At 49.9% G+C, this 27,294-nt stretch overlaps 1 protein-coding gene across 1 annotated transcript in view; it reads left to right on the top strand.

Annotated features, from left to right (window-relative positions):
- The window catches only part of ITIH6 (inter-alpha-trypsin inhibitor heavy chain family member 6), a 269,579-nt gene that overhangs the window by 37,406 nt on the left and 204,879 nt on the right, over positions 1-27,294 (top strand). Inside the window, exon 2 of the mRNA XM_078664550.1 lies at positions 18,570-18,605. Within this exon, the coding sequence (XP_078520676.1) occupies positions 18,570-18,605 (36 nt within the window). The remainder of the gene's footprint in view (positions 1-18,569; positions 18,606-27,294) is intronic.

The raw sequence follows: 27,294 nt of genomic DNA, 5'->3' as shown, positions 1-27,294 counted from the left end.
GACACCGCACGCAATGATCATGCAGTCAGCATGTCGCACAAGATTGATATGGCACGGACGACGAAGCAGGCTACGCTGAGTCCCGCAACTGGTGAATCGGCTCACCACCAACGAGACTATTATGGGTGCTAAGGCCCCAGGATGCAGGGCTGCACTTTTTAGATGTGGGCATGGTTTGGAGGCACCGCAAAAGGCAATCCGGTCTCCAGGCGCAATACTTAGTTCAACACTCACCCTGTGCTGCAGCCAGGACCCAGCAGGTGAACTATGTGCTTGAGAGGGCACCGCTCTCCAGGTGAAGCACGTAGACGGTGTAGGTCCCTCACGGGAGGTCTTTGATGTCCCTGAGACCTCCACAAAGAATAGGGGGCAAACCAACAAGCCCTTGGAGAGCACACTTCAGGGTGCCACACAGCAGCAGGTGGTCAGCCTAGGCCAGGCACTATTCAGGCAGGGTATACAGTCCCTTCCAATGACACTAATCTTCCTTGTGCACAACAGATTTTTTTGGGGAGTTTTATATCACGTGAACTAGATCCGGCTTTATGAGAGCGCCTTACATAGCACCCGCTACATTACAGACGGACACATTCATTTTTGTCGGGCACGGGGAGATTACGTGATTTACCCAGAATCACAGAATGTTGAGCGTCCCTGCCAAAAGTCGGACCCAGTTCCCCAGCTTCGAGGTTGACCACCCTAGCCATTAGGCCACATTCTCTCCTCAAATTCCTCTGCCAGTGTGCACCACGCATTTTCAGGTACTCTGAGCCCGCGTCCCCACAATTGTATCTCTGCCCTGCTGAAGGATGGCACCAGTAGTTATGCTGTAGTGTGCCTTTGAAGTTGGGGGGTGGATCTGAGGGTTTCCCTTTGAACCACAGATGTCTCCCCTTCATTTCAGTCCTGTCTGCCACGAGGCTGTCAAAGGCAGATCTGAATCTTTAGTAGGACCATGATGTGGCTCCGGAGGCCAAGTCCCAAAACATCTCCCAATAATCTATTTATCCATGTCCTTAAACGCCAGAGGTCTGTTTCTTCCAGTTACAAGCCCAGTGTTTATGGCTGTCTCTGGGTGATGCACAGCTGTGCCCCCCCAGCCTCCAGTGTGGAGTGGAGTTAAACTAACAGTCACACAAAAGAGTTTAGCGCATAAAAATGTCCACTTCCTAGAAGTGGTGTTTCTAAGCTATTAATGGCAAATGGGCACACACAGGCCTGCAATGACAGGCTTAAAGACATGTTTAAAAACACCACAAGGCTACTCCCTGCTGTCAGCTAAAACTGTAGTTTAAAAGTCATGCAGCGACTCCCTCCTGTTGACCAGTGGGACGAGCAGACCTCCTGGGTAGAGAAAACCCACACGGGGATCATTCACTTCCTGGGCAGGGAACACACATGTGAACCTGCCCTGCCTTTCCCCTCCCACTTGCCCCACCCCCAGGACTTACCCTAGGAGTATCCTAGTGGTAGTGAACGGCCCACCCAGCATTGGCTCATTTTTTTTTAAAACACATTTATTAAATTTGGTACAATTCATGGTCTTATACTTTCAGCACACTGGATTACAGGGCAATCGCTGCATAGTTATCTTTTTAATAATGTAATGTAAATGTAGTATACTTGTAAAGCGCACAGCTGCCCCAGCAACAGGGCGTCCTGGCGCTGTATAACTCTGGGGAACCCGTCCTGGTTTTCCCTGTGGGATGGTCCCTGCTGGGAGTCCCCAAGGTGAAGCCAGGCATCCCCGGGGCTGATGGGGCCGTTGTGGAGATTAGGCAAGCTAATGCCCAGAGTTGCCGAGTGTGATCCCTGATTAGAGTAAGCACCGAAGCGAGAATTATCGAGTCCGCTGACCAAGGTCCACGACCCTGCCGCGTCGGGAATCGAACCCTGGTCCCAGGCTGACTTCTGCTCTCGGGTCTGCTGCCTCTAACCAGTGAGCCACACTACTCCACTTCAATAACATTTGTCATTCCCGCTAGCCCTGTTGTATTCTTGGTTTCCTCATACTTGGTTATACTCGTTCAAACTCCCCCCAACATCCCTCACTCCCCCTCCCTCTCCTGCGCTGTAGGCCATTAAACCCCTTTCTTTCCATTATTTGTCGCTATCCCTTGCTAGTCATTGGTGGACTGTGCAGTCTTCACGTTTACCCCTCCTTATCGTAACTTGCTCGGTTCACCTTGCTAAGTCTATGGGCTCGTCCCCCCAGGTTCCAGCTGTGGGTCAGGTCCAGGGTCCCGTCTCTGGGGTCTCCCCTGTCTAGCGATAGCCATTGGGGAAGTATTGCCGGATCTAGGTCATTGCGTTCATCTCTTCCACCAGTGTCTCCCATGCTTGGGCCTTCTCTATTCCGCCTAAGCCTTGTTTCGCATTCCTCATCAGGACTTTACTCTCTCGGCTCGCCCATTTCTCTGGCCATCTGGTGCCTTCCATCCACTGGTGATTTCCCGCTTGGCTAGGATGAAGGCCAGGTCCTGAAACTTGGCAGTGACTTTGGTCTTGGCTGTGTGCGGGAACATGTTGAGCAAGCAATGTGCTGGTGTAGATGGTACTGTTCTATCAGTGATTCTGACCGTTTCCCTCGTTACCTCCTGCCAGTAATGCGCCAGTGCCCCGCAGTGCCCGGCAGTGCCTGGCAGTGCCCCATCATGTGGATGAAATTCGCTCCTACTTCTTTGCATCGAGGGCATTCCATGTCTTCCCTGTGAAATATCGGTTTATTCATTCCGGGGTAATGTATGCTTGGTGCAATATGTAGAAGCATATCAGCCTGAATTGTGTGTTTCTGGAAACCTTTGGTGCCCTCTGCAATACGTGTTCCCAGTCATTGTCCTCCAGAGGGCATCCTAGGTCCTCCACCCAGTGGTTCCTTATCCCATCTAGTAGCTTAGCAGAGTCTCCCCCTATCGCCCTGTATAGGCAAGTGACTGCCTTTATAACCCCTCCGGCTATCCCAATATATTCACATGTGGCACGTCGTGGCGGTTCCATTGTGCCCATCTCCCAGTGCCATCATATCGCCCCCGTGATCGCTCTGTGCAGCAAAAAGTACCCTGTGTGACGTCCCAATCAGTACTGAATTCCGCAAATGGGAGCAGTTCTCCATCTCTGTACAAATCCCCTATCCTTGTAACCCCCGCCTGTACCCAGTCGTCTACGCATCCCCATTGTCCCCCGTGTGGCAGCGCCCTGATCACCATCAGCAGAAGTTCCGGCGAGTATGGGTGTTTCGTTTCTTCTGGAGGCACCTATTCCAACACCTCTGTATCACTCTATGCTCATTGGTGTGTACGTGTTGTGGCTTTGCGGTCCTAATTAGTGTTCGGAGCAGTTCATCCTCCCCAGGGTGACGGAGGGCACCCCCCTATCTGGCGTGATCCTCCTCGCTATCCATTGAGTGAGTCTCTGCAGCCGCCCTGCCAAGTAGTATGCTATGAAGTCCTGGGTCACCAGCCGTCCCTCTGTCGAAGGCCGCTTTAATGTGGCTAGGGCCACTCGTCGCCTCCCAGTTCCCCATATGAAGGCCGAAAGGCATGTGCCCACCTCCCGGAACCATGCCCTGGGGATCCACACAGGCACCGGGACAAAAAAGTACAGCAGTCGGGGAAGGGCTGCCATTTTCAACAAGGAGATCCTTCCCGCTACCAAGATGGGGAGTTTCCCCCAATATCCCATGCTATCTTTTGGAGCCCTCGGTGACCCGCTAGGTTTCCTTCCTGTATACGTCCCGGAGCGAGTGGAAGATCTTTACCCCCAAGTTTTGTAAACAGCGACGCTCCCACCTCAGGCCCCCCAGCCCCTCGGGTTGTCGTCAGTCCGCTACCATGGGGAACAATCAGGACCTCTGCTAGTTTACTCTTAGGCCAGAGAGAGCCCCAAACTCCTCCATCCCATACCTGGCCCCCACAGGTCCTCCCCCGAGACTTTCAGGAACAGCAGGAGGTCGTCAGTGTATAACGCTATATGACGTACCTGTTTCCCTGCTGCAGTCTCCTGTATCTGTCTCCCACCTGTGCCACACAGGCCAAGGGTTCCACCGCCAGGGCGAACAACAGGGGAGATGGGGGACACCCCTGACGGGTGACCCTCTCCACCCGATACCGGTCCGAGATCGTGCGGCCGGGGCGCACCCTCGCCGTCTGGCCTTTGTATAGCAGTTTCACTCAGCGTATGAACCCCTGTCTCATTCCCATCCTTGCTAACACAGCGTAGAGAAACTGCCACTCCAGGCTGTCAAAGGCCTTTTCTATGTCTATGGTGAATACCACCCCTCCCGCTCTGCACTGCTGCCCGATTCCAGGATTGAGAGGAGTCGCCTTCTGTTCAGGGTGGTGTTTCTGCCTGGTATGACCGCTACCTGATCCAGGTGGACCAGAGAGGTCATGTATTGGAGCAGTCTGGACGCCAGCAATTTACTTCGGATTTTGAAATCGAGGTTAAGCATCGATAAAGGCCTGTAAGTCGTGCCGTCAAGGGGGGACTCGTCTGGTTTTAGAAGTGGGATCACCTCTGCCTCCCAGGTAGTCTGTGGCTGGGTTCCCTCCTCCTTGGCCACTGCGAATAGTTCCACCAGCCTGGGGGCCAGCTCCTCTACGCAGGTGGCGTAGAATTCCGTAGGGAATCCATCTGTCCCTGGGGTTTTTCCTTTCGCCAGGCCCTTCACGGCTACCCTAATCTCATGTTCTGGAATGTCGGCTCCCAGTTGGGCTGCGTCTTCTCTGGATATCTTGGAAAGGGCGATCCCCTCTAAGTAATCTCGTATTGCCTCTCCCCCTTGGGGTCCAGAGCTCTTATATAGCTGTTCATAGTACTCTAGGAACCTGGTATTTATGTCCGTCTACCTATATAGGGGGGCGTCCAACTGGGTCAGCTAAGATTAAGGGTGCAGAATTCTTTCAAGATGGCACTGTTACTTGGGAAAAACAGAGAACAACATGGTAACATTTTAATGGAAGTATTGAGAATATTAATACCACACGGTTTAACCATCAAATATTTGAAATGTACATTTGCGGAGAATAGTGTCACCTATGTTAGGCGTTTAATTAATTGTGATGGCATTAACGCCGAGCACACTCTAATTAATGCAATTCGGAAAGCACCGGCTCCTTGTTACAGACTTGAGTTAGGATTTTGTCTTAAGTCTCTCTTGAGTCTGTCTTAAGACAAACTTAAGACAAAATCCTAACTTCTTTGAATACCAAAAGTAGTAAGTTTAGGATTTTGTCTTAAGTTAGTTCTGTGAATCGGGCCCTAGGTTTTTATAGTTTGGTTGTAAAAAAAAAAAGAAAGTGGGATCTGCCAAGTCTATGTATACTGACAGGAATGGAATGTGATGAGGTAATATAGAAAGTAGGGGAGATCGTGTGAAGGACGGCTGGGCAGACTGGGGCGGACATTGCTGAAGCGGTAGTTGCTGACCCTGGCCACTACTTTAATAAATAAACTTTTTTTTTTTTGCAGTGTTTTATACAGCGCGAACTAGACCCAAACCGAATGGGGTATCAGAGCGCTTTACATAGCACCAGTTACGTTACACTAGGAGACATTCATTTTTGTTAGGCACCGGGGAGATTAAGTGATTTGCCCAAAATCACAGGAAGTTTGGCGTCGTTACCGAGACTCGAACCCAGTTCCTCCAGGTCCGAGGTCGAGCGCCCTAGCCCTTAGGCCAACTCCTCTCCTTGGTTCATGAACCATGTGGTGTGATTCGACATAACACACTTCCTTATGTTTGTGAGCGCGTGGACCAAGTCCAGATTCATTCATGTTGATTAGTGTCCATCAGCTGCTCACGTTGTGATTGAGTATCTTTTTTCGGCATTTTTTAATAGCACAAACTCAACCAGAATGTATCAGCACATCAGCCGCACGTCTTACCCTGAACTTGCCAAGAAGGGCACCCTCGGAAAACGCACTAACGACACTACACTGGCTACCTGTTCAACAAGCATTTACAATGCAATGGTTTCGGCTTTGGAAAAGTTAGAGCTATTGGCATTGTAAATGACAAAATGTGTATTTATGTGTTGGTTTTGAAAACAGATAAATAAATGGCATTGTCATTTACATTGCCAACAGCTTAATCTCTCGCAAATGTGAGACCTATTGAACCCTACGGACGAGCTCAGCAGACAGCAATTACTACCACACACACACCCAGAGTCCCCCACACACACACACCCCCAGAGCCACACACACACACACACACACCCAGAGCCCCCCCCCCACACACACACACACCCAGAGCCATATATATATATATGTAAAAGTAATTATCCAAATATCAGCTGGCTCTTCAGTTACAAAGTTTCTGTGAGCTCGGATGACTTGCTCATTGAACTGTGGCATAGAGTCCAAGAGCTGCTAGTCTGTCCATACTATCTACTGTCCATTTACCACTCCATCAAATGAACAGCTTCCAAACCTTAACCCAGAACTGTAACCTCATGTTCCCCTACTAGCAGTGCCAAAAAAACTAAAGCCCCGGTCACAACAGTTACCAGTGGACCAAGCATGGTCATTGTCTTAACTTCCCTCGTGTCAACAACCACATGAGAAATATGAGAAACATTTGAATAGTTGCTAGCTGTTGTATCCTTTCTGGCTATTTCTGGATAAAAATCTAATTTACTCAAACTGTTCGGAGGGAGTTTGCTTTAAAAACAGATCTCTAAACACATCTCAGCTGAATCATTGAGCTATTTAATCTTCAGAACAAGAAAGCCTAAGTGTTACCTGAGCAGAATCTGCAAGGCTGAAATATACAATTTAGCAAGCTAGAACCCTTACAAGAATGAGTGGCCGACTGGGTATAAACAAGCACAGGCAACACACAGATTTAGAGTGCGACAGCCTGTTGCATGACCTTGCTGGATATTTTAAAACCGCAGAGTTCTGAAATTAGCAGTAAGAAGGTTGTCAAACTGTACCCTAAAAAACGGAGGTTTTTAAATATCTTGGAGGTGCCGGTGCTCTCCCATGTGCAAAGAACAGAGAGACAAGGTGGCCTGTTTTAAATCATTTGTATCTTCCTGTCATGCAACAGCAAAAGCAAAACACTGCCACAAAAGCCCACAGTGGAAATCACAATATTAAGAACATGAGTTATATAGCGGGAAGAGCAGTAATCTGATTAGAGGCGGCGTCCAAGATGTTCTGATAGCGAGTGCACGGTCATCGGACAGAACTAAATGTTCTCAGTTGTTAACTTCTCGAAAAGTAAATGGAAAACTTACATAATTTTGCTAGTCTTAAAATTGTATTAAAGGTATTCATACATCTTTAGTAGCCAATGGTATGCAGATGGAAAGATAGCACACACATTTAATGTTGGAAAATTTTGCATTTAGCGCAGCCAGTTTTGTAGCAAATTAAGTAAATCACTCACACTGGACATGCAGGCAATTTATTTACTTTCATGTTGTTAATGTTTCCATTTCTTTGAAAAAAACGCGTATAGACGTATTTCTTACATTTGAATTCTCTAACCATATCTACCTATATAAGATGGTATATTATTGTCACAACATCCATACATGTCATTTCCAATGTGTTCATTGGTTGCACTCAAGTGAACAGGCTCAGCTCCAGAGCCTTCCTTATGGGGCCTGTCAATGTTTGAACGACGGCTAACGATTTATCACAGTACAGAAAATCAGTTGCAGACCAGTTAAATCTTTATCGTGTCACACTGAGGATGCGATCGGAGAGCGCTCCAAATGAGTTTTTCATCCGGGCTGCATTGTCTGGCTTCCATTGCACGACGATTGGCTGTTTTACAGGCCCTGCATTGTCACGCACTCTTAGAGTGGATGCGAGGGCTGCCAGGCGCCGAGAAGCTGACCCAACTGCGAGGCGCTTGGTACTGAAAGACCCGGCTGACGTGTGGAAGGCGGTTAGAGGGGAAAGAATGACCGGGCAAGTTAAAAAACAAATCTAACGTTGACGATGTGTCTACAGCTTGTATAATGATGCGCTTGATATGCTGATGGTAATTAAGTGCATGTTGTGGGCACCCAGAGAGGGGGGAGTGGTGTCGGTGCGCGTGCGTCTCACAGCGGGAGGGGGGACGGGCACACGGACAGCGGGAGGGGGGATGGCACACGGACAACAGGAGGGGGGACGGCACACGGACAGCGGGAGGGGGGGCGGGAAAAGCACGGACAGCGGGAGGGGGGGCGGCGGGAACGGCCAGCACTCACCTGGACCTGGACTTCCTCCGTCGGCGGTCGGCCGCGGAATGGCCAAAACAAATTCGCAAAAAAAATAATAATAAACCCCGCCCACGGCCGCATGACGTTGTCAAAGGGGCAGGATGAGTAAAAATGTCCGGAACGCCGCCGAATCTGGTCCGCAATTGACGGACAGATCTCTGTTCCAATGGCTAGCCTCCATTTATAGAGCTAGCCAATGGAACAAAGGGGCGGATTCCCAGCCACACAGTGTAAGACATAAGATTTCGCCTGCGCGAATCGCTGCTTGCACAGCTTTTCGCCAGGTCGAAACCTAAAAATGTATCACATTTAAGGCACTATGTTTTAGCCATCGTATCTTGCAAGGGAAAGGCCCTACCTATTTGCATAACCTACTCTCTATATACGAACCAGAACGTCAGTTGAGATCTACCTGAACACATCTGGTGAAAGTCCCTACGATAAAAAGAGCTCGTATGGGCGCAAGATCGTTTAGCTATCTGGCAGCAAAGAGCGGGAATGAGCTACCCATGTCCCTCCGGAAAGAACCTTTAGAGAAGATCTTCCGTAAAAAGCTGAAAACTTGTCTCTCTTCACAAAAGATACACAACTACCTATGAACTGCAGATCAATCATTTTTTCTGAGAATTTTCAGTGGAAATCAACAGCGCGGGGACACACCACACTAGCTGGTGTAACCAGGCGCTCTATAAATAAAAAAATAATTATATATATATATATATATATATATATATATATATATATATATATATATATATATATATATATGCAAAACCTTCGCTTCCCACGCGCTGCAACTCCACTGCCAGCCACGGTCAGGAACCAAGCACGGACCACAATTTCGGTAAATTTAGAATATTTTTATTGCTGTCGCCTGCATAACGTTTCGGCTCGCCTGAGCCTTGATCACATGACCTTTATATATATATATTCCTCAGCTTCATATATTTTATTTTTGAAGGAATCTGAGTGATTTGTCTAGAATCTGGTTCCCTAGCTCCAATGACAGAAGCGATGCCTGTATGTCAAATCCCTCTTCCCCCCTAATATATAACATATCCTGCCTCTATCGTTGCTTTTCGCACTGCTGCACAGATGTGCCGCTGCTGGTCAACACAGCAAAAACATTTTTGACGAAGGTAATAGATCTTGCATAGGTGAGACCTATTGGCTTTGCCAATCAAACTGCCCTGATTTGTAACTAGAGGCCTCGGTTTTTTTAGTTGTCCGATTCGCTAATGGGGGCCTCTTTTCTTATAGCGCCTGGGTCTATTTTCTGTCCCAATTCAACCCTACAGGAGGGTATGGCCCTGAGGGTAACATCTGACCAGTCTCTGCTGACAGACTGTTGTGTTTATATTCAGCGACAGTGCGGCTGCTGTCCACACGGGGGCTGTACATAATCCGTTTGGGATTCCCATGGTTATGAATAATAATAACAAAAATAACCATAACAATAGTGCCATCTATTGGCCAGTTAGGAGATCATTTTATTCGTGGTTTAGGAAAGTCGTTGTTCGTGTAAGTCGTGGTTAATGATGTCGTGGGTCATAGAAAGGTCGTTGTTTAGGATTCGTTGTTCAGGTCAGTCGTTGTAAAGGCTTCGTTATTAAGGCAGTTTCCCGCTGTGATGCTCTCTTGAGGCGAGCGAGGCACTATGTACGCAGCTGGCCATGAAGCCTGCAGCGCAAATTCCAGGGGACAGCTTCAACTTGAAAGGATGGGGCAGTGTGGTCCTAAAGGGTCACCGTAAGAAATTGGGGTATTAGTTGAGGAGGGTGAATACCCCCTCTCAAGTATAATCACAACCCTTGTCATGGTGAACCCTTGAAGTCACTAAATTAACCGAAGCTCAACCCCTGGTAGCAAAAGCACATACCAGAGAAGCTTAACTTAGGGCAATGTGTAAAGTATTTATGTAGTATCCAAACAGTAATTAAGATAAAATGCAAAACTATTAAAATCCCAAATGCGATTCAGAAAAATAGAGTAAAATTTAATACAAAAAAATGAAAGAAATCCAACAAGGGGAATCGGGAGATATGAAGTTCAAAAGTTTTAAGTAGAACAAGCACTAAAAGCACAAAGTGCCAATCAATGGTAATCAATGGTCGCAGAAGAACAGGAACTAGGCGCAATGTGACGCTAACCGCGATGGAGGTCGCGTCAGATACACTAACTAGGTTTGACTTAGGAAAAAGATTAAAATAAGATTTTACCTTTTAGCTTTCATCCTTTAAGTCCTAATCCACCGCAGGAGTACACTTACAACGCCCCATAACCTCAGGGCAGGCACTTAGAGACTCACAGGATGGGATGCTAAGGTCAACAGAAGGGTCTGGTCAAAGTCCAGTTGCCACTGGCCAGCTGGGCAGTTGCAAGAAAAGGCCTCCTGTGGCTTGTTGTGTCCCTGTAGCTTGAACAGGACATCACTCTTATGACCCTTTGAGTTCACTTCTTCATTCTGACTAGGAGAGGAAGTGCCGGTCCAGTCGTCTAGGCTCTTCCCAGGTCTTGGTCAGCAGGTTCAGTCCTCTTCTAAATTCCACAGGTCCAGGAGTGTTCTGAAGTGGGTGCCTGGAGATGCCACAGTCTGTCTGGCACGAGTTAGTGGGTGGGAAGGATCCCTGGGGATGCCCTACACAATAGGGTAAATGTTCCTGAGGCTAACCCTTCCCACTTTGGGCATTTTCAAGATGGTGAAAGTCTTTGGATACACTAAACTTGGGCCCTGAAGTCCGTGTGGGTGCGTGGGGAGTGTACTTTGGTAGTCCTAGTATCCTCCTAGATCTAACACCACAAAACAGTTTGAAGCCATTTTTACCATTTCACAAACTTGATTCGACAATTAAGTCATAAAAGTATAAATACATATATTACACAAATGTTGATTAAAAATTCATAAAAAATCTACAATAAATATTTAAAAAAGTATTAAACTAGAATAGACTATGCCGAATTACAGTTTAAAAAGAGGATAAAAACAAGTTCAACAACATACATTTATCCAGAGGAGTATTGCACAAAAATTCACAAGGGTTAGCCCCAGTATACATGGGCAAATACAGCTTAATCTTCACCTAGTTACCGCTGTATATTTTGTGCGGATTACCCAAGCCCATTTCAAGAATTTAGCCACAGCAACAGCGATTCTAGGCGTCGGGTCTGTAGTTAAAATTCTCAAAGCCTCAGCATGTCTGTGTATCCCAAGCAGTTTACATAATGGCTTTTGATCCACATCGTTCTGGGGCAGTGTACAGGGGACAAAAAAATAAAAAATGACTTATTGACTCTTGGTCCTCCCCACAATTGGGCCACCTGTCGTTTCCACTTTTATCTGCCCATTTAACCGTAAAGGATCTTACTGGGAGTGATCCTACCCTGAGCTGGAAATAGAGCTTACGATCCTGTTGTTTACCAATAATATCCCAGTATTGTTCCAGTTTTGGTTGGGCTTTAATGTCCATGAAACGACCAGTTAGATGAGCGGAGAGAACCTCTGACCTTACTTCTGTGATCACCATCTCCCAGTACTTTACTTTTAGCAATTTTTTAGAGGGAAATTGAGCGTTTTCCGGGTCCTCCCATAAGTCACTCATTCCCAATTTAAGGAGTATCGACCTGATGTTCTTAAGCCAGTGTAATCCTTGGCCCGTGTCCTTAGCCATTATCTCCCTTAAACCCTGGGCATAATGCTGTAATTCTTCTGTTGTCCATAAACGGCGCCAGTAAAGGACTGGACGCAAAAGGGCAAGATCCTGGACCACCTTTTTTCCAAGATCCCACATTAGCGGTATTAACGGGGTACTTGTAGGAACGCTAGTAGCTTTTCGGAGGAATTCATTTTCAGCTAGCGTTAGCTTTCTAAGATCTTCAAAACCCCAGAGTTCGGCTCCATATAGGGCCGAACCTAAGACCTTCATCCCGTATACTTCCAATAAGGGGCTAATGGGCTTAGTTGTTGAGGAGGTACATTTTTTCAAAAGGATGCCTGCCTGCTGGCGGAGTTTTAGGACTGCAATGTCCAATTGGCTAGACCACCCCAGGTCTTTCTGAAGGGTAACCCCCAGGTAGGTGAAAGCATCTACCCGCTCCAGCGGGGAGCCATTCATATTAATCAGCCCCCAAAAGGTCTATTTGACCCGCACATTTTACGGCCAGTCAGAACCATATACTTAGTTTTTGTCGTATTTATTTCTAGGCCCCTATTCAAACAAAAATCTTCAAACCGCTTCAGTGCTTGCTGGAGTCCACTCGGCGTCTTTGAGATGATGAGAGTGTCGTCCGCGAACAAGAGGATCGGGACCCGCTCACCGGACATCGCAGGGGCATCGGTCGGGACCAGGGAGAGGAAATCTGCAACCCCATTCACGAAGAGCGAGAATAAGGTGGGCGCCATGACGCAACCCTGCCTCACTCCACGCTCCACCCGAAAGGGCACGGTAACCTCCCCCTGAGAACCCCACCGTACCCGAGCGAAGGTATCCTCATGCAAGCGGACAATCAATCTCAGCAATTCAGGTGCCATCCCCAGATCCGCTAAAACTTTCCATAGGGTATTACGAGGGACCAGTTTGAAGCAATCCCTGTACCCACAACAATATCAGAGACTAAAGTCTGGTAGAGCAAAGCTGAGTTTTCAGCAATCAGATATAGTATGCACAAAGATTGTGTTGGCACCCTGCATTCACCCTTTAAAGTCTGCACCAATTTTTCTAAGTAAACCCAGCAGACCTGTCAAACAGGCAGTGATGATACTGTCTTGTCAAAAGAGGTCACTGTGATTGGGGCCTGGCTGGCTGGGGTGACAACAAAAGGCCCTGCTCAAGTGTCAGCTAACATTTGCCTGTGGCAGGGGAAGCCTCTTTGAGTGGTCTGGTCATCAGCCTGTGCTTGCACTCATTCACTTCAGCTGCTGACCACCTGTATCCTATGTGTACAATACCTTTAACCCTTGATCAAGGGGTGTCAGTTTCCCCTCAACTCCTCGTGTCATTTGTCATCCGAACCTGCTTGTTGCTTGCAGGCCACTGGTGACATCCTGCCGTGCTTATCCCGTACAGGCCCCCAGTGCATCACAACTCCCCTGCTTCTTACAGGCCACTAGTGACATCACACCTCACTTGCCCCTTACAGGCCAGTGGTAATATCACACTGTGCTTGTTCCATACAGGTCACACGTGACGGGAAACAATCTTTACAATGCATTTTTACAACGCAACATCCATTACATCGCATGCCATTACAACACAACCATTACAACGCATGACACTACAACGCATACCACTACAACGCATAGTACCCTTACACTATCCAACACTTACCCTACTGTTGCACCCCTTGGAGTTAGAATAGTAATTTTTACCCCTACACTATCCAACACTTAGCCTACTGTTGCACCCCCCCCCTTGAGTTAGAATAGTATTTTTTACCCCTACACTATCCAATACTTACCATACATGCAATGTAATGTTTTGCGTTGTAATGGTATGTGTTGTAAAGGTAGTATGCGTTGTAATGGAATGCGTTGTAAAGGTAATTAAAAAAAATCATCGTAATGGCATGCGTGTAATGGAATGCGCTGTAATGGATGTTGCGTTGTAAAAAATGCGTTGTAAAGGTATGCGTTGTAAAAGTATGCGTTGTAACGTCATACATCCCACGTGACGTCACTACTCTTTTGCTCCTTATAAGCCACCAGTGATGTCATAACACGCTAGTGTTGTCAGAACGTGCTTGTACATACGCAACGCACAGGTGTGCATCCCCTCTCGCCTCCTGGCTTCTCTCTCAAGCTAAACGTGAGGCTGTGAGTCCTGCTCTTTTCATTTTCTATCCTTTCCCTGCTGAGACGCCTTGTATGGTTTCAGTTCAGATTACATTTACAAGAGCTGACAAGTTAATTGATTCCACTGAGATGGAAGCCTCACAGCAGCTGCCCTCTTGGTATGGATAAAGACATTTGCTTTCATATGACACCTCTGCCAGATCATACACCACGCTCTGCCTGGACACGCTCTGTGCGTGCCCGCCATGTAACCGCGGACAAAGGATGCTGCTATTAACCAGCAACAAAAACCTCCTGCTTTCAATCTCTGAAAAAGCTGCTGAGAAACCAGCACCAGTTGTATTTTTAATGGGTGGATTGTGTTGCAACATTTATCTGTCTCTTACTACACCTATGTGGGGCACTGAAGCGCGCGCTTACAGGGGCAGCACGCCAGGCCATGTGCGGTGTGTGGTTGGAAGGGTGTTGTCCTTGTTTTGATCCTAGGTGGGAAGTGTTTCCATGTCGTGCGCGAGGGCCGCCGAGACGCAGTTATTGTCTTTGCGCAGGGGCGGCTCTAGGCTCATGGCGGCCCTGGGCAGGGAGAGTAGGTAGGGGGCCCCGGAAGAGGGGGTCCGGGCGCGGTGGAGCCCCCCCGGAGCTCAGGAAGGGGGTCAGGGTGTTTGGAAGTGGAACAGAGCCGGAGGCTGCCAAATCCCTGCCAGGGTCCGCCATGCAAATATGTGTCCATCCTCAGAGGATTATTATATTAAGGATATATATTGGCGTGGCGACCCCTGGGGTTTGGTGGTCCTGTGCAGGTGCACAGCTTGCACATGCCTAAGGCCGGCCCTGCTTTGCGGATGACAAAGGAGGCAGTCCTTAAGTTATACTTATTGGACACGGTGAAGCAACTTTGCCAAGTTCATCTACCATGCTCGACAAGCTCTAATGGAAAAAACAACTACTGTGCAACATGACACTTATCGGGAAGAAGGCCTCATGTAATCTGACCACCACTAGACGTAGACAAAGGAACAAAATTGACTGCACTTTTAAAAAATGCAAAATATCAAAGGGCGGTTCTATGCTAATTTCCTATATACATATTAATTTATCTAATTTTAAAATAACTTTTATATATTGACTGTTCTTTTTTTGTATTGGTTTTTATTAATCACACAAATAAAATATTATTCATTCATTCATTCAGTTATTGTCTTACGGGACACACTGCTTTGCAGTGTGATGGATGAAGAACTGTGAGAGACAGACCTGCAGTTTATGGTTTTCAGTCGCCGGCAGCTTTGAGCAGCTCCACGGGTCTCTTTATGGTATTTCTTATGTTCAGAGTCCACGGCGCTGGTCACTCCACCGGTCGTCCGATCTGAGATATCTTGTTTAAAGTTTCTGGTCCTGAGCAGGCAGAGGGAGGCCTGCTGGAGAGGGCTGCTGGGGTGGACTTTGTTAATATCCTCATAATTTTGACTGTTGCTGTGAGTTGTGAGCGGTTCTAGTATGTGACTTGCTGGGACCCGCAGTGGTGACTAAGTAAAAGTCCTCCATTGGCCAGCGGCACGTGACAGATCTCTTCAGTTATTCCATGCCTGTTCAGTTGGTGATTGGTTCTACAATTAAAGTGTTGCACTCACATTGCCTGCTCAGATCAGAACCACTTTTTTAGTAAACAATTTATACAGGTTCAGTAACGTGTAAGAGAGTTTGCACTCACGGCGAGCGAAGTTAAGGTTATACACATCCTGCGGAAGCCGTTGAGGGCCAGCGAGACGAAGAGGAGGGCAAAAGATTGTATGCGTCTGCGTGTGGAGATACGTTTTCAGTTTGATACTCTTTATCTGTATGAACCTTATTTAATTATATGTTGTCAGTAATAAAATATCCTCACATATATGAAATGCTGGCGTTACATGCCATCTCAGCGCTTTGTGTCATTATACAGTCATGAACCCAAAAGTGACTTGCAATATCCACATTAAGTGCACATGGGGGTACTTTAACTCATATATTAGTTATTTATTTATTTATATAAAAGTTTTATATAATGTGTATGTGACCCAAGGATATCAGAGCGCTGTACAGTCAACATCACTAGTCCTCCCGTAGTCGTGGTTATAAATGATAAAGTTACATTTTGTGTTATCTACATGTTCCATTGTCCAAAAACATCTGAAACATGCGTGTAAGTTAAATTGTTTGATCTTAACCCAGTAACCCCCAGGGGGAAGTCCTTGGTGGTTACTGGATAGCTACTCCGGTATGAAGTAGGATCGATGTAACTTTAGCGTGTATGAGGACTGGTCAGGTCGAGTACCAGTAATATTGGGTTCAGTGTTGGGGTCTATGTTTGATCTTTTAAGGGGCGTCGTGTGATAGAATGTGACTGTGCCTCGCAGGAGAAGGACAAGCAAGCCGGGCTGAAGACGGCTGTAATGCCAGAAACCGGTCCTCGGAAGCTTGTTTCCGGTCCAGGGAAGGCATGGCTTGGCAGTTCGGGCTGGACTGTTCCCATGAGGCACAGGGTCAGACTGATTTGCATATAGCCATGTCTGAACTGGGGTGGCAGAGTGGGCTAAAGAACGGTGATGGATCAAACCCAGATCTTTTGACTGGGTGTGAGTGTTTGATTGGTTCAGATGCTCCGTCCATCACCACCCCCATTGGTACCGCTTTGGCCGCCATAAGTGTGGCAGGGTATGCTCAGACGTGAGTCCCTTGCTCACTTTGCCACTGGATTCAAGCAAGCCGGGCTGAAGACGGCTGTAATGCCAGAAACCGGTCCTCGGAAGCTTGTTTCCAGTCCAGGGAAGGCATGGCTTGGCGGTTCGGGCTGGGCTGTTCCCATGAGGCACAGGGTCAGAACTGATTTGCATATAGCCATGTCTGAACTGGGGTGGCAGAGTGGGCTAAAGAACGGTGATGGATTAGACCCAGATCTTTTGACTGGGTGTGAGTGTTTGATTGGTTCAGATGCTCCGTCCATCACCACCCCCTTTTGTACCACCGTTCCTGTTTGTGCCGAGGTGTCTTTCGATCAGTAATGCTTTTGCTTGCTTCTTGAGAGGTTAGTGCCACTGCTTCATTTGTAAAAAGGCCACTTGTTAGAAGGCCACTGCAGCTTGCACCACCCACTGTCCCTACCTGAGCTGGCAATAATAATAATAATCCCACTTACAAAGCGCCTGGTTACACCAGGCTAGTGTGTCCCTGCGCTGCGGTACAATCTGCCCTCAGCAGCTAAAACCCTAACCTATAGAGGGGAGACTATGCGGAGGGGAAAAGATAAGTTACCAGTTTTTTTTCGGAAATAACCAATAGCAACTACTAACCATGACACTTCTACAAGGGTGACAATTTGAACTAGTCCAGGCCACCCAAAGCTATAGGAATGGCTCTGACAGCTGGTATTAGTCATTTTTGATGTATAACTAATTATTAACAACTGATATTGTGCTTGTTTCAAAATTAGACAGACAGTGCCACCATGTGGCAGCCTTCCTAAGTACTGGTGATGACAATTAAGTGCAGGTACCGAGCACTGGAACCCCCCGTCTCAAATTAAGCACTGGTTAGTGCGAATGAATCTCTGCTGGGCGAGAGTTCCAGAATGGGTGCATTGCCAGAGAATAAGCGTGCATGGACCCTTTTCTTCTTGAACGAGGGCAGAGCTGGTAGTAGTGAGTCTGTACCATGTAGGGTATGAGTTTTTCTGCCCTTGATAGTTTTTGTGATATTTTAGTGTACCCATATGGAAAGCTTGGTGTGTGATAGAGGCCGTTTTACGGTGCCCTGAAACCCGATGAATGGAGTCTGCACTACATAACTCGATAAATATAAATAAATAAAAATCCACAGCCATAAGAGCAAGTGACCTCAACCAGGAGTTGAATCTAGATGGTACAAAGGAGTAGGACCGGGCTGACCGTTGAGTACACATAGTCCTGAAGATGAGAGGGAGATGGTGGAAATGATGATGTATATTCAGGATTGTCATGTAATCAGTACATCTCTCTGAAATCCTCCTTCTGCATATCTGATGCTTTCCCACAATTACAACTGACACATATGCAACCATTGCTCTGTGCGCGCTGCAGGGAGGCCAAGGTTTGGATGAGCATGAAGTCTGCACCCCGCTATGACTTGTTGCCAGGCGCTGTGAGAAATGTACATTCCCTTCAGCCCCTCAAACACTCACCCTTATCCCGAACTCACCCAGACACCTGGGGGGGTTGCATGCAGAAAACCACAGAACACAACATCTGGAAAAGCAAACACTCTTACATACAATAAAGTGAACGTGTGAAATTTAAACTGGGACTACAACGTTGACATGAAAAACCTTTAGTATTTTTACAGTCATAGTTGCAAAATTGCCCAATGTTTTTCCCAGTAAAGCTAAGGGAAGAGCTCGATCTGGACCACTTACCAAGTCGGTTTCAAATTAGTCCCTGGTCTGAGACCCAGCAGGATCCACCCCCCTTGAAAGCCTGTGTATAACGTCAGCTGTGCATGTCTTGTATTTCTCGCCATCCACTCATGTGTCTTTTTTTCCCTCCTTGCAGAGAATGAAGCGCCAGTCACGAGCTCAGAAGACCGAGGTAAGAGCTCCTTCCTTGTCTGCTTTGGTTCCCTCCAGGGGTCACAATCTGTGCCTGTGACCTATACGTTCCCATATTTAATACCCCCTCACTGCTGGTGAGAGAGCTGCCGTGTGGTTACAGTGACTGGGTGCTTGGGCTTGCACTTAGAATATGAATACATATATGACGCAGATACTATAACACCTGTAGGTATAAATACCGATGAAGAGCTGAGCGTAGTCTAGGGAAGGCCAGCCTTTAGCACCAGTACTCACCCCCAAACCTTAAACTTAGCCTTACTTCCCTTTTACCTCTGCCAACACATAACCCTTTTTTCAAAATACCTTTATAATCATTTAAAGAAACATACTTACCTGTGTGTGGTACTTACCTGCACGATAAAGACTGCATGGTAAATAATTTGTTGTAAAGGCTCTTTCCCGTTTCATAGCAGACTTTAGCAATCCTACAGCAAAACTAATAGAATCATTCAACCTCGACATAATGTTTTACCAACGTGCTTTTTGATGGCCAGGTGGCAGCCCTGCATAGTTCTATTAGAGAAACACTGCTTATGTCTGCCCACTATGCTGCAACCCCGCTTGTAGATCTACCAAGAATAGGACCTGGGAGTTGAAACTGCAGGTTCGAGTAGGTCCTAGTTGTAGCTTGACGCACCCATCGACTGATAGTTAGCGTGCACAGCTTCTTTTCCTTATTTGCGCAACCAAAGGCGACAAATATCAAATTTATATTCTATGTTTTGTCTAAGTATATTAACAATACCCTCTTGATGTGCAACCCGAAAGGAATATGAATTTCATCCTCGAATGAAAGACTGGATGTATTATCTCTTGGTTTTGTGGCACTGAGACCGCACTTTGGGGAGAAACTTTAGGGACAACTTCAGAATCACAGTATCTGAAAAAAATTCTGATATAGGGCTATGGGGCTAAGAGGGTTCTTTCTGAATTGCCATAATCATCTTGCTGAAGTAATTGCCACCAAGATACCAACTTTAATTGTCACCTACTGGGGAGAAGCTAACTCCAAGGGCTCCAAGGGAGGCTCCTGAAGACATTAACACTGTCGGTAAATCCCACCGAGGAACTTCTGCAGATAAAAAGGCTTAATTCCTTCTGAATCCATTAAACACCCTCTTAACCAGAGGACATATTTTGGAGAGATCCGGGAATGATGCACCAACACCTTTAATTGCCTGCCCATTGAGATCTTAATGTTGATGGGAACAAATCATTTTGAAAACCTTCTTGGAGAAACTGTACCATCTTAAAAGGGCCACAGGTTGTTTGCTCTACTGTGTTAAGAAAGCGCGACTTTGTTGTACAGTGCTTAGTGTGTGCCAATAAGGTGGTCAGCTTTGCAGATTGTTGTATGGACTCCGTCACGTCCCATGAACATAAGGCCTGCAAACCCCTCCTCTCAATTTCCAGGTTGACAGCCTTGAATCTGAAGAGTGTCACGAGGAAGGAAGGCGGGTACTGATCGTGGGGGGTGTAAAGGAAAAACGAGTTCCCGCTGTACTGCTCATTGAGATAGAAGAGGAATCCTCATTAGGCCTGGGCAGAGCAGTGACCCAAAAATTCTGCCATGCTACGTGGAGTTTCGCAAGCGGCGAAGTGCGTTAGGTCGCGCCGTTTGCGCTGATTTTTAGGGCCATGTGTTTGTCCCAAACTAGAAAATCTGCGTAAACGGCACCATGCGCAGCACAGGAGGGCGCTGCGTCTTTCTGTCGCTCAGGTAGATGTTCTTCTCAAGCGACAGCTTCCTCAATGCGAACTACAGGTTTTTCAACCGCCAGCGTTGAGAAATCTCGCCGAAAGGTGGTCTGCAATATTTTCCTCACTCTTGCGAGCACGAGCGATGAAAAAAACAGAGTCCAAGCCTGGGAGTCTCTGGTGTCCAAGCCTGGGAGTGCCTGATGTCCAAGCCTGGGAGACCCTGGTGTCCAAGCCTGGGAGTCCCTGATGTCCAAGCCTGGGAGTCCCTGGTGTCCAAGCCTGGGAGTCCCTGATGTCCAAGCCTGGGAGTCCCTGGTGTCCAAGCCTGGGAGTGCCTGATGTCCAAGCCTGGGAGTCCCTGATGTCCAAGCCTGGGAGTCCCTGGTGTCCAAGCCTGGGAGTGTCTGATGTCCAAGCCTGGGAGTCCCTGGTGTCCAAGCCTGGGAGTGTCTGATGTCCAAGCCTGGGAGTCCCTGGTGTCCAAGCCTGGGAGTCCCTGATGTCCAAGCCTGGGAGTCCCTGGTGTCCAAGCCTGGGAGTCCCTGATGTCCAAGCCTGGGAGTGCCTGATGTCCAAGCCTGGGAGTCCCTGGTGTCCAAGCCTGGGAGTCCCTGGTGTCCAAGCCTGGGAGTGTCTGATGTCCAAGCCTGGGAGTCCCTGATGTCCAAGCCTGGGAGTCCCTGGTGTCCAAGCCTGGGAGTCCCTGATGTCCACGCCTGGGAGTCCCTGATGTCCAAGCCTGGGAGCCCCTGATGTCCAAGTCTGGGAGTCCTTGATGTTCAAGCCTGGGAGTCCCTGGTCTCCAAGCCTGGGAGTCCCTGGTGTCCAAGCCTGGGAGTCCCTGATGTCCAAGCCTGGGAGTCCCTGATGTCCAAGCCTGGGAGTCCCTGGTGTCCAAGCCTGGGAGCCCATGGTGTCCAAGCCTGGGAGTCCCTGGTGTCCAAGCCTGGGAGTGCCTGATGTCCAAACCTGGGAGTCCCTGATGTCCAAGCCTGGGAGTCCCTGATGTCCAAGCCTGGGAGTCCCTGATGTCCAAGCCTGGGAGTCCCTGGTGTCCAAGCCTGGGAGTCCCTGATGTCCAAGCCTGGGAGTCCCTGATGCCCAAGCCTGGGAGTCCCTGATGTCCAAGCCTGGGAGTGTCTGATGTCCAAGCCTGGGAGTCCCCGATGTCCAAGCCTGGGAGTCCCTGATGTTCAAGCCTGGGAGTCCCTGGTGTCCAAGCCTGGGAGCCCCTGGTGTCCAAGCCTGGGAGTCCCTGATGTTCAAGCCTGGGAGCCCCTGGTGTCCAAGCCTGGGAGTCCCTGATGTCCAAGCCTGGGAGCCCCTGGTGTTCAAGCCTGGGAGTCCCTGATGCCCAAGCCTGGGAGTCACTGGTGTCCAAGCCTGGAGGTCCCTGATGCCCAAGCCTGGGAGTCCCTGATGTCCAAGCCTGGGAGTCCCTGATGTCCAAGCCTGGGAGTGTCTGATGTCCAAGCCTGGGAGTCCCCGATGTCCAAGCCTGGGAGTCCCTGATGTTCAAGCCTGGGAGTCCCTGATGTTCAAGCCTGGGAGTCCCTGGTGTCCAAGCCTGGGAGTCCCTGATGTTCAAGCCTGGGAGCCCCTGGTGTCCAAGCCTGGGAGTGTCTGATGTCCAAGCCTGGGAGTCCCTGGTGTCCAAGCCTGGGAGTCCCTGGTCTCCAAGCCTGGGAGTCCCTGGTGTCCAAGCCTGGGAGTCCTTGATGTCCAAGCCTGGGAGTCCCTGATGTTCAAGCCTGGGAGCCCCTGGTGTCCAAGCCTGGGAGCCCCTGGTGTCCAAGCCTGGGAGCCCCTGGTGTCCAAGCCTGGGAGTGTCTGATGTCCAAGCCTGGGAGTCCCTGGTGTCCAAGCCTGGGAGTCCCTGATGTCCAAGCCTGGGAGTGCCTGATGTCCAAGCCTGGGAGTCCCTGGTGTCCAAGCCTGGGAGTCCCTGATGTCCAAGCCTGGGAGTCCCTGGTGTCCAAGCCTGGGAGTGTCTGATGTCCAAGCCTGGGAGTCCCTGGTGTCCAAGCCTGGGAGTGTCTGATGTCCAAGCCTGGGAGTCCCTGGTGTCCAAGCCTGGGAGTCCCTGATGTCCAAGCCTGGGAGTCCCTGGTGTCCAAGCCTGGGAATCCCTGATGTCCAAGCCTGGGAGTGCCTGATGTCCAAGCCTGGGAGTCCCTGGTGTCCAAGCCTGGGAGTCCCTGGTGTCCAAGCCTGGGAGTGTCTGATGTCCAAGCCTGGGAGTCCCTGATGTCCAAGCCTGGGAGTGTCTGATGTCCAAGCCTGGGAGTCCCTGATGTCCACGCCTGGGAGTCCCTGATGTCCAAGCCTGGGAGTCCCTGGTGTCCAAGCCTGGGAGCCCCTGATGTCCAAGTCTGGGAGTCCTTGATGTTCAAGCCTGGGAGTCCCTGGTCTCCAAGCCTGGGAGTCCCTGGTGTCCAAGCCTGGGAGTCCCTGATGTCCAAGCCTGGGAGTCCCTGATGTCCAAGCCTGGGAGTCCCTGGTGTCCAAGCCTGGGAGCCCATGGTGTCCAAGCCTGGGAGTCCCTGGTGTCCAAGCCTGGGAGTGCCTGATGTCCAAACCTGGGAGTCCCTGATGTCCAAGCCTGGGAGTCCCTGATGTCCAAGCCTGGGAGTCCCTGATGTCCAAGCCTGGGAGTCCCTGGTGTCCAAGCCTGGGAGTCCCTGATGTCCAAGCCTGGGAGTCCCTGATGCCCAAGCCTGGGAGTCCCTGATGTCCAAGCCTGGGAGTGTCTGATGTCCAAGCCTGGGAGTCCCCGATGTCCAAGCCTGGGAGTCCCTGATGTTCAAGCCTGGGAGTCCCTGGTGTCCAAGCCTGGGAGCCCCTGGTGTCCAAGCCTGGGAGTCCCTGATGTTCAAGCCTGGGAGCCCCTGGTGTCCAAGCCTGGGAGTCCCTGATGTCCAAGCCTGGGAGCCCCTGGTGTTCAAGCCTGGGAGTCCCTGATGCCCAAGCCCAGGAGTCTCCGATGTCCAAGCCTGGGAGTCTCTGATGTCCAAGCCTGGGAGTCCCTTGTGTTCAAGCCTGGGAGTCCCTGATGTCCAAGCCTGGGAGTGTCTGATGTCCAAGCCTGGGAGTCCCCGATGTCCAAGCCTGGGAGTCCCTGGTGTCCAAGCCTGAGAGTGCCTGATGTCCAAACCTGGGAGTCCCTGGTGTCCAAGCCTGGGAGTCCCTGGTGTCCAAGCCTGGGAGTCCCTGATGTCCAAGCCTGGGAGTCCCTGATGTCCAAGCCTGGGAGTCTCTGGTGTCCAAACCTGGGAGCCCCTGATGTCCAAGCCTGGGAGTCCCTGATGTTCAAGCCTGGGAGTCCCTGGTGTCCAAGCCTGGGAGCCCCTGGTGTCCAAGCCTGGGAGTCCCTGATGTTCAAGCCTGGGAGCCCCTGGTGTCCAAGCCTGGGAGTCCCTGATGTCCAAGCCTGGGAGCCCCTGGTGTTCAAGCCTGGGAGTCCCTGATGTCCAAGCCTGGGAGTCTCTGATGTCCAAGCCTGGGAGTGCCTGATGCCCAAGCCCAGGAGTCTCCGATGTCCAAGCCTGGGAGTCTCTGATGTCCAAGCCTGGGAGTCCCTGATGTCCAAGCCTGGGAGTCCCTTGTGTTCAAGCCTGGGAGTCCCTGATGTCCAAGCCTGGGAGTCCCTTGTGTCCAAGCCTGGGAGTCCCTGATGGACAAGCCTGGGAGTCCCTGGTGTTCAAGCCTGGGAGTCCCTGATGGACAAGCCTGGGAGCCCCTGGTGTCCAAGCCTGGGAGTCCTTGATGTCCAAGCCTGGGAGTCCCTGGTGTCCAAGCCTGGGAGTCCCTGATGTCCAAGCCTGGGAGTCACTGATGTCCAAGCCTGGGAGTCCCTGGTGTCCAAGCCTGGGAGTCCCTGGTGTCCAAGCCTGGGAGTCACTGATGTCCAAGCCTGGGAGTCACTGGTGTCCAAGCCTGGAGGTCCCTGATGTCCAAGCCTGGGAGTCATTGATGTCCAAGCCTGTGAGTGCCTGATGTCCAAGCCTGGGAGTCACTGATGTCCCAGCCTGGGAGTCCCTGATGACCAAGCCTGGGAGTCCCTGATGTCCAAGCCTGGGAGTCCCTGGTGTCCAAGCCTGGGAGTCCCTGATGTCCAAGCCTGGGAGTCCCTGGTGTCCAAGCCTGGGAGTCCCTGGTGTCCAAGCCTGGGAGTCACTGATGTCCAAGCCTGGGAGTCACTGGTGTCCAAGCCTGGAGGTCCCTGATGTCCAAGCCTGGGAGTCATTGATGTCCAAGCCTGTGAGTGCCTGATGTCCAAGCCTGGGAGTCCCTGATGTCCAAGCCTGGGAGTCTCTGATGTCCAAGCCTGGGAGTCCCTGGTCTCCAAGCCTGGGAGTCCCTGGTGTCCAAGCCTGGGAGCCCCTGATGTCCAAGCCTGGGAGTCCCTGCTGTCCAAGCCTGGGAGTCCCTGGTGTGTACAGCCTTCCATCTTACCTCCTGTACGCAGCCTTCCATCTTACCTCCTGTACGCAGCCTTCCATCTTACCTCCTGTGTGCAGCCTTCCATCTTACCTCCTGTGTGCAGCCTTCCATCTTACCTCTGTCTCACAGCCTTCCATCTTACCTCCTGTGTGCAGCCTTCCATCTTACCTCTGTCTCACAGCCTTCCATCTTACCTCCTGTGCTCAGCCTTCCATCTTACCTCCAGTGCTCAGCCTTCCATCTTACCTCTGGCTCACATCCTTCCATCTTACCTCCTGTCCGCAGCCTTCCATCTTACCTCCTGTACTCAGCCTTCCATCTTACCTCCTGTGCTCAGCCTTCCATCTTACCTCCTGTGCTCAGCCTCCCATCTTACCTCCTATACGCAGCCTTCCATCTTACCTCCTGTGCTCAGCCTTCCATCTTACCTCCAGTGCTCAGCCTTCCATCTTACCTCTGGCTCACATCCTTCCATCTTACCTCCTGTCCGCAGCCTTCCATCTTACCTCCTGTACTCAGCCTTCCATCTTACCTCCTGTGCTCAGCCTTCCATCTTACCTCCTGTGCTCAGCCTCCCATCTTACCTCCTATACGCAGCCTTCCATCTTACCTCCTGTACGCAGCCTTCCATCTTACCTCCTGTACTCATCCTTCCATCTTACCTCCTGTACGCAGCCTTCCATCTTACCTCATGTATGCAGCCTTCCATCTTACCTCCTGTACTCATCCTTCCATCTTACCTCCTGTACGCAGCCTTCCATCTTACCTCCTGTACGCAGCCTTCCATCTTACCTCCTGTATGCAGCCTTCCATCTTACCTCTGGTTCACAGCCTTCCATCTTACCTCAAGTTCACAGCCTTCCATCTTACCTCCTGTGCTCAGCCTCCCATCTTACCTCCTATACGCAGCCTTCCATCTTACCTCCTGTACGCAGCCTTCCATCTTACCTCCTGTACTCATCCTTCCATCTTACCTCCTGTACGCAGCCTTCCATCTTACCTCATGTATGCAGCCTTCCATCTTACCTCCTGTACTCATCCTTCCATCTTACCTCCTGTACTCATCCTTCCATCTTACCTCCTGTACGCAGCCTTCCATCTTACCTCCTGTACGCAGCCTTCCATCTTACCTCATGTATGCAGCCTTCCATCTTACCTCCAGTGCTCAGCCTTCCATCTTACCTCCGGTACACAGCCTTCCATCTTACCTCCGGTACCCAGCCTTCCATCTTACCTCCAGTGCTCAGCCTTCCATCTTACCTCTGGTTCACAGCCTTCCATCTTACCTCCAGTACTCAGCCTTCCATCTTACCTCCTGTGCTCAGCCTTCCATCTTACCTCCTGTGCTCAGCCTCCATCTTACCTCCTGTACCCTTCCTTCCATCTTAACTCCAGTACCCAGCCTTCCATCTTACCTCCAGTACTCAGCCTTCCATCTTACCTCCTGCACCCAGCCTTCCATCTTACCTCCTGTGTGCAGCCTTCCATCTTACCTCCTGTACTCATCCTTCCATCTTACCTCCTGTACGCAGCCTTCCATCTTACCTCCTGTACGCAGCCTTCCATCTTACCTCATGTATGCAGCCTTCCATCTTACCTCCAGTGCTCAGCCTTCCATCTTACCTCCGGTACACAGCCTTCCATCTTACCTCCGGTACCCAGCCTTCCATCTTACCTCCAGTGCTCAGCCTTCCATCTTACCTCTGGCTCACAGCCTTCCATCTTACCTCCAGTACTCAGCCTTCCATCTTACCTCCGGTACACAGCCTTCCATCTTACCTCCGGTACCCAGCCTTCCATCTTACCTCCAGTGCTCAGCCTTCCATCTTACCTCTGGCTCACAGCCTTCCATCTTACCTCCAGTACTCAGCCTTCCATCTTACCTCTGGCTCACAGCCTTCCATCTTACCTCCAGTACTCAGCCTTCCATCTTACCTCTGGTTCACAGCCTTCCATCTTACCTCCGGTACCCAGCCTTCCATCTTACCTCCAGTGCTCAGCCTTCCATCTTACCTCTGGCTCACAGCCTTCCATCTTACCTCCAGTACTCAGCCTTCCATCTTACCTCTGGCTCACAGCCTTCCATCTTACCTCCAGTACTCAGCCTTCCATCTTACCTCCGGTACCCAGCCTTCCATCTTACCTCCAGTGCTCAGCCTTCCATCTTACCTCTGGTTCACAGCCTTCCATCTTACCTCCAGTACTCAGCCTTCCATCTTACCTCCTGTGCTCAGCCTTCCATCTTACCTCCTGTGCTCAGCCTCCATCTTACCTCCTGTACCCTTCCTTCCATCTTAACTCCAGTACCCAGCCTTCCATCTTACCTCCAGTACACAGCCTTCCATCTTACCTCCTGCACCCAGCCTTCCATCTTACCTCCTGTGTGCAGCCTTCCATCTTACCTCCTGTACTCATCCTTCCATCTTACCTCCTGTACGCAGCCTTCCATCTTACCTCCTGTACGCAGCCTTCCATCTTACCTCATGTATGCAGCCTTCCATCTTACCTCCGGTACCCAGCCT

The sequence above is a fragment of the Lissotriton helveticus genome, chromosome 10, assembly GCF_964261635.1.
Source record: "Lissotriton helveticus chromosome 10, aLisHel1.1, whole genome shotgun sequence".
NCBI classification, from domain to species: Eukaryota; Metazoa; Chordata; class Amphibia; order Caudata; family Salamandridae; genus Lissotriton; species Lissotriton helveticus.
This window is presented reverse-complemented; position numbering and strand designations above follow the sequence as displayed.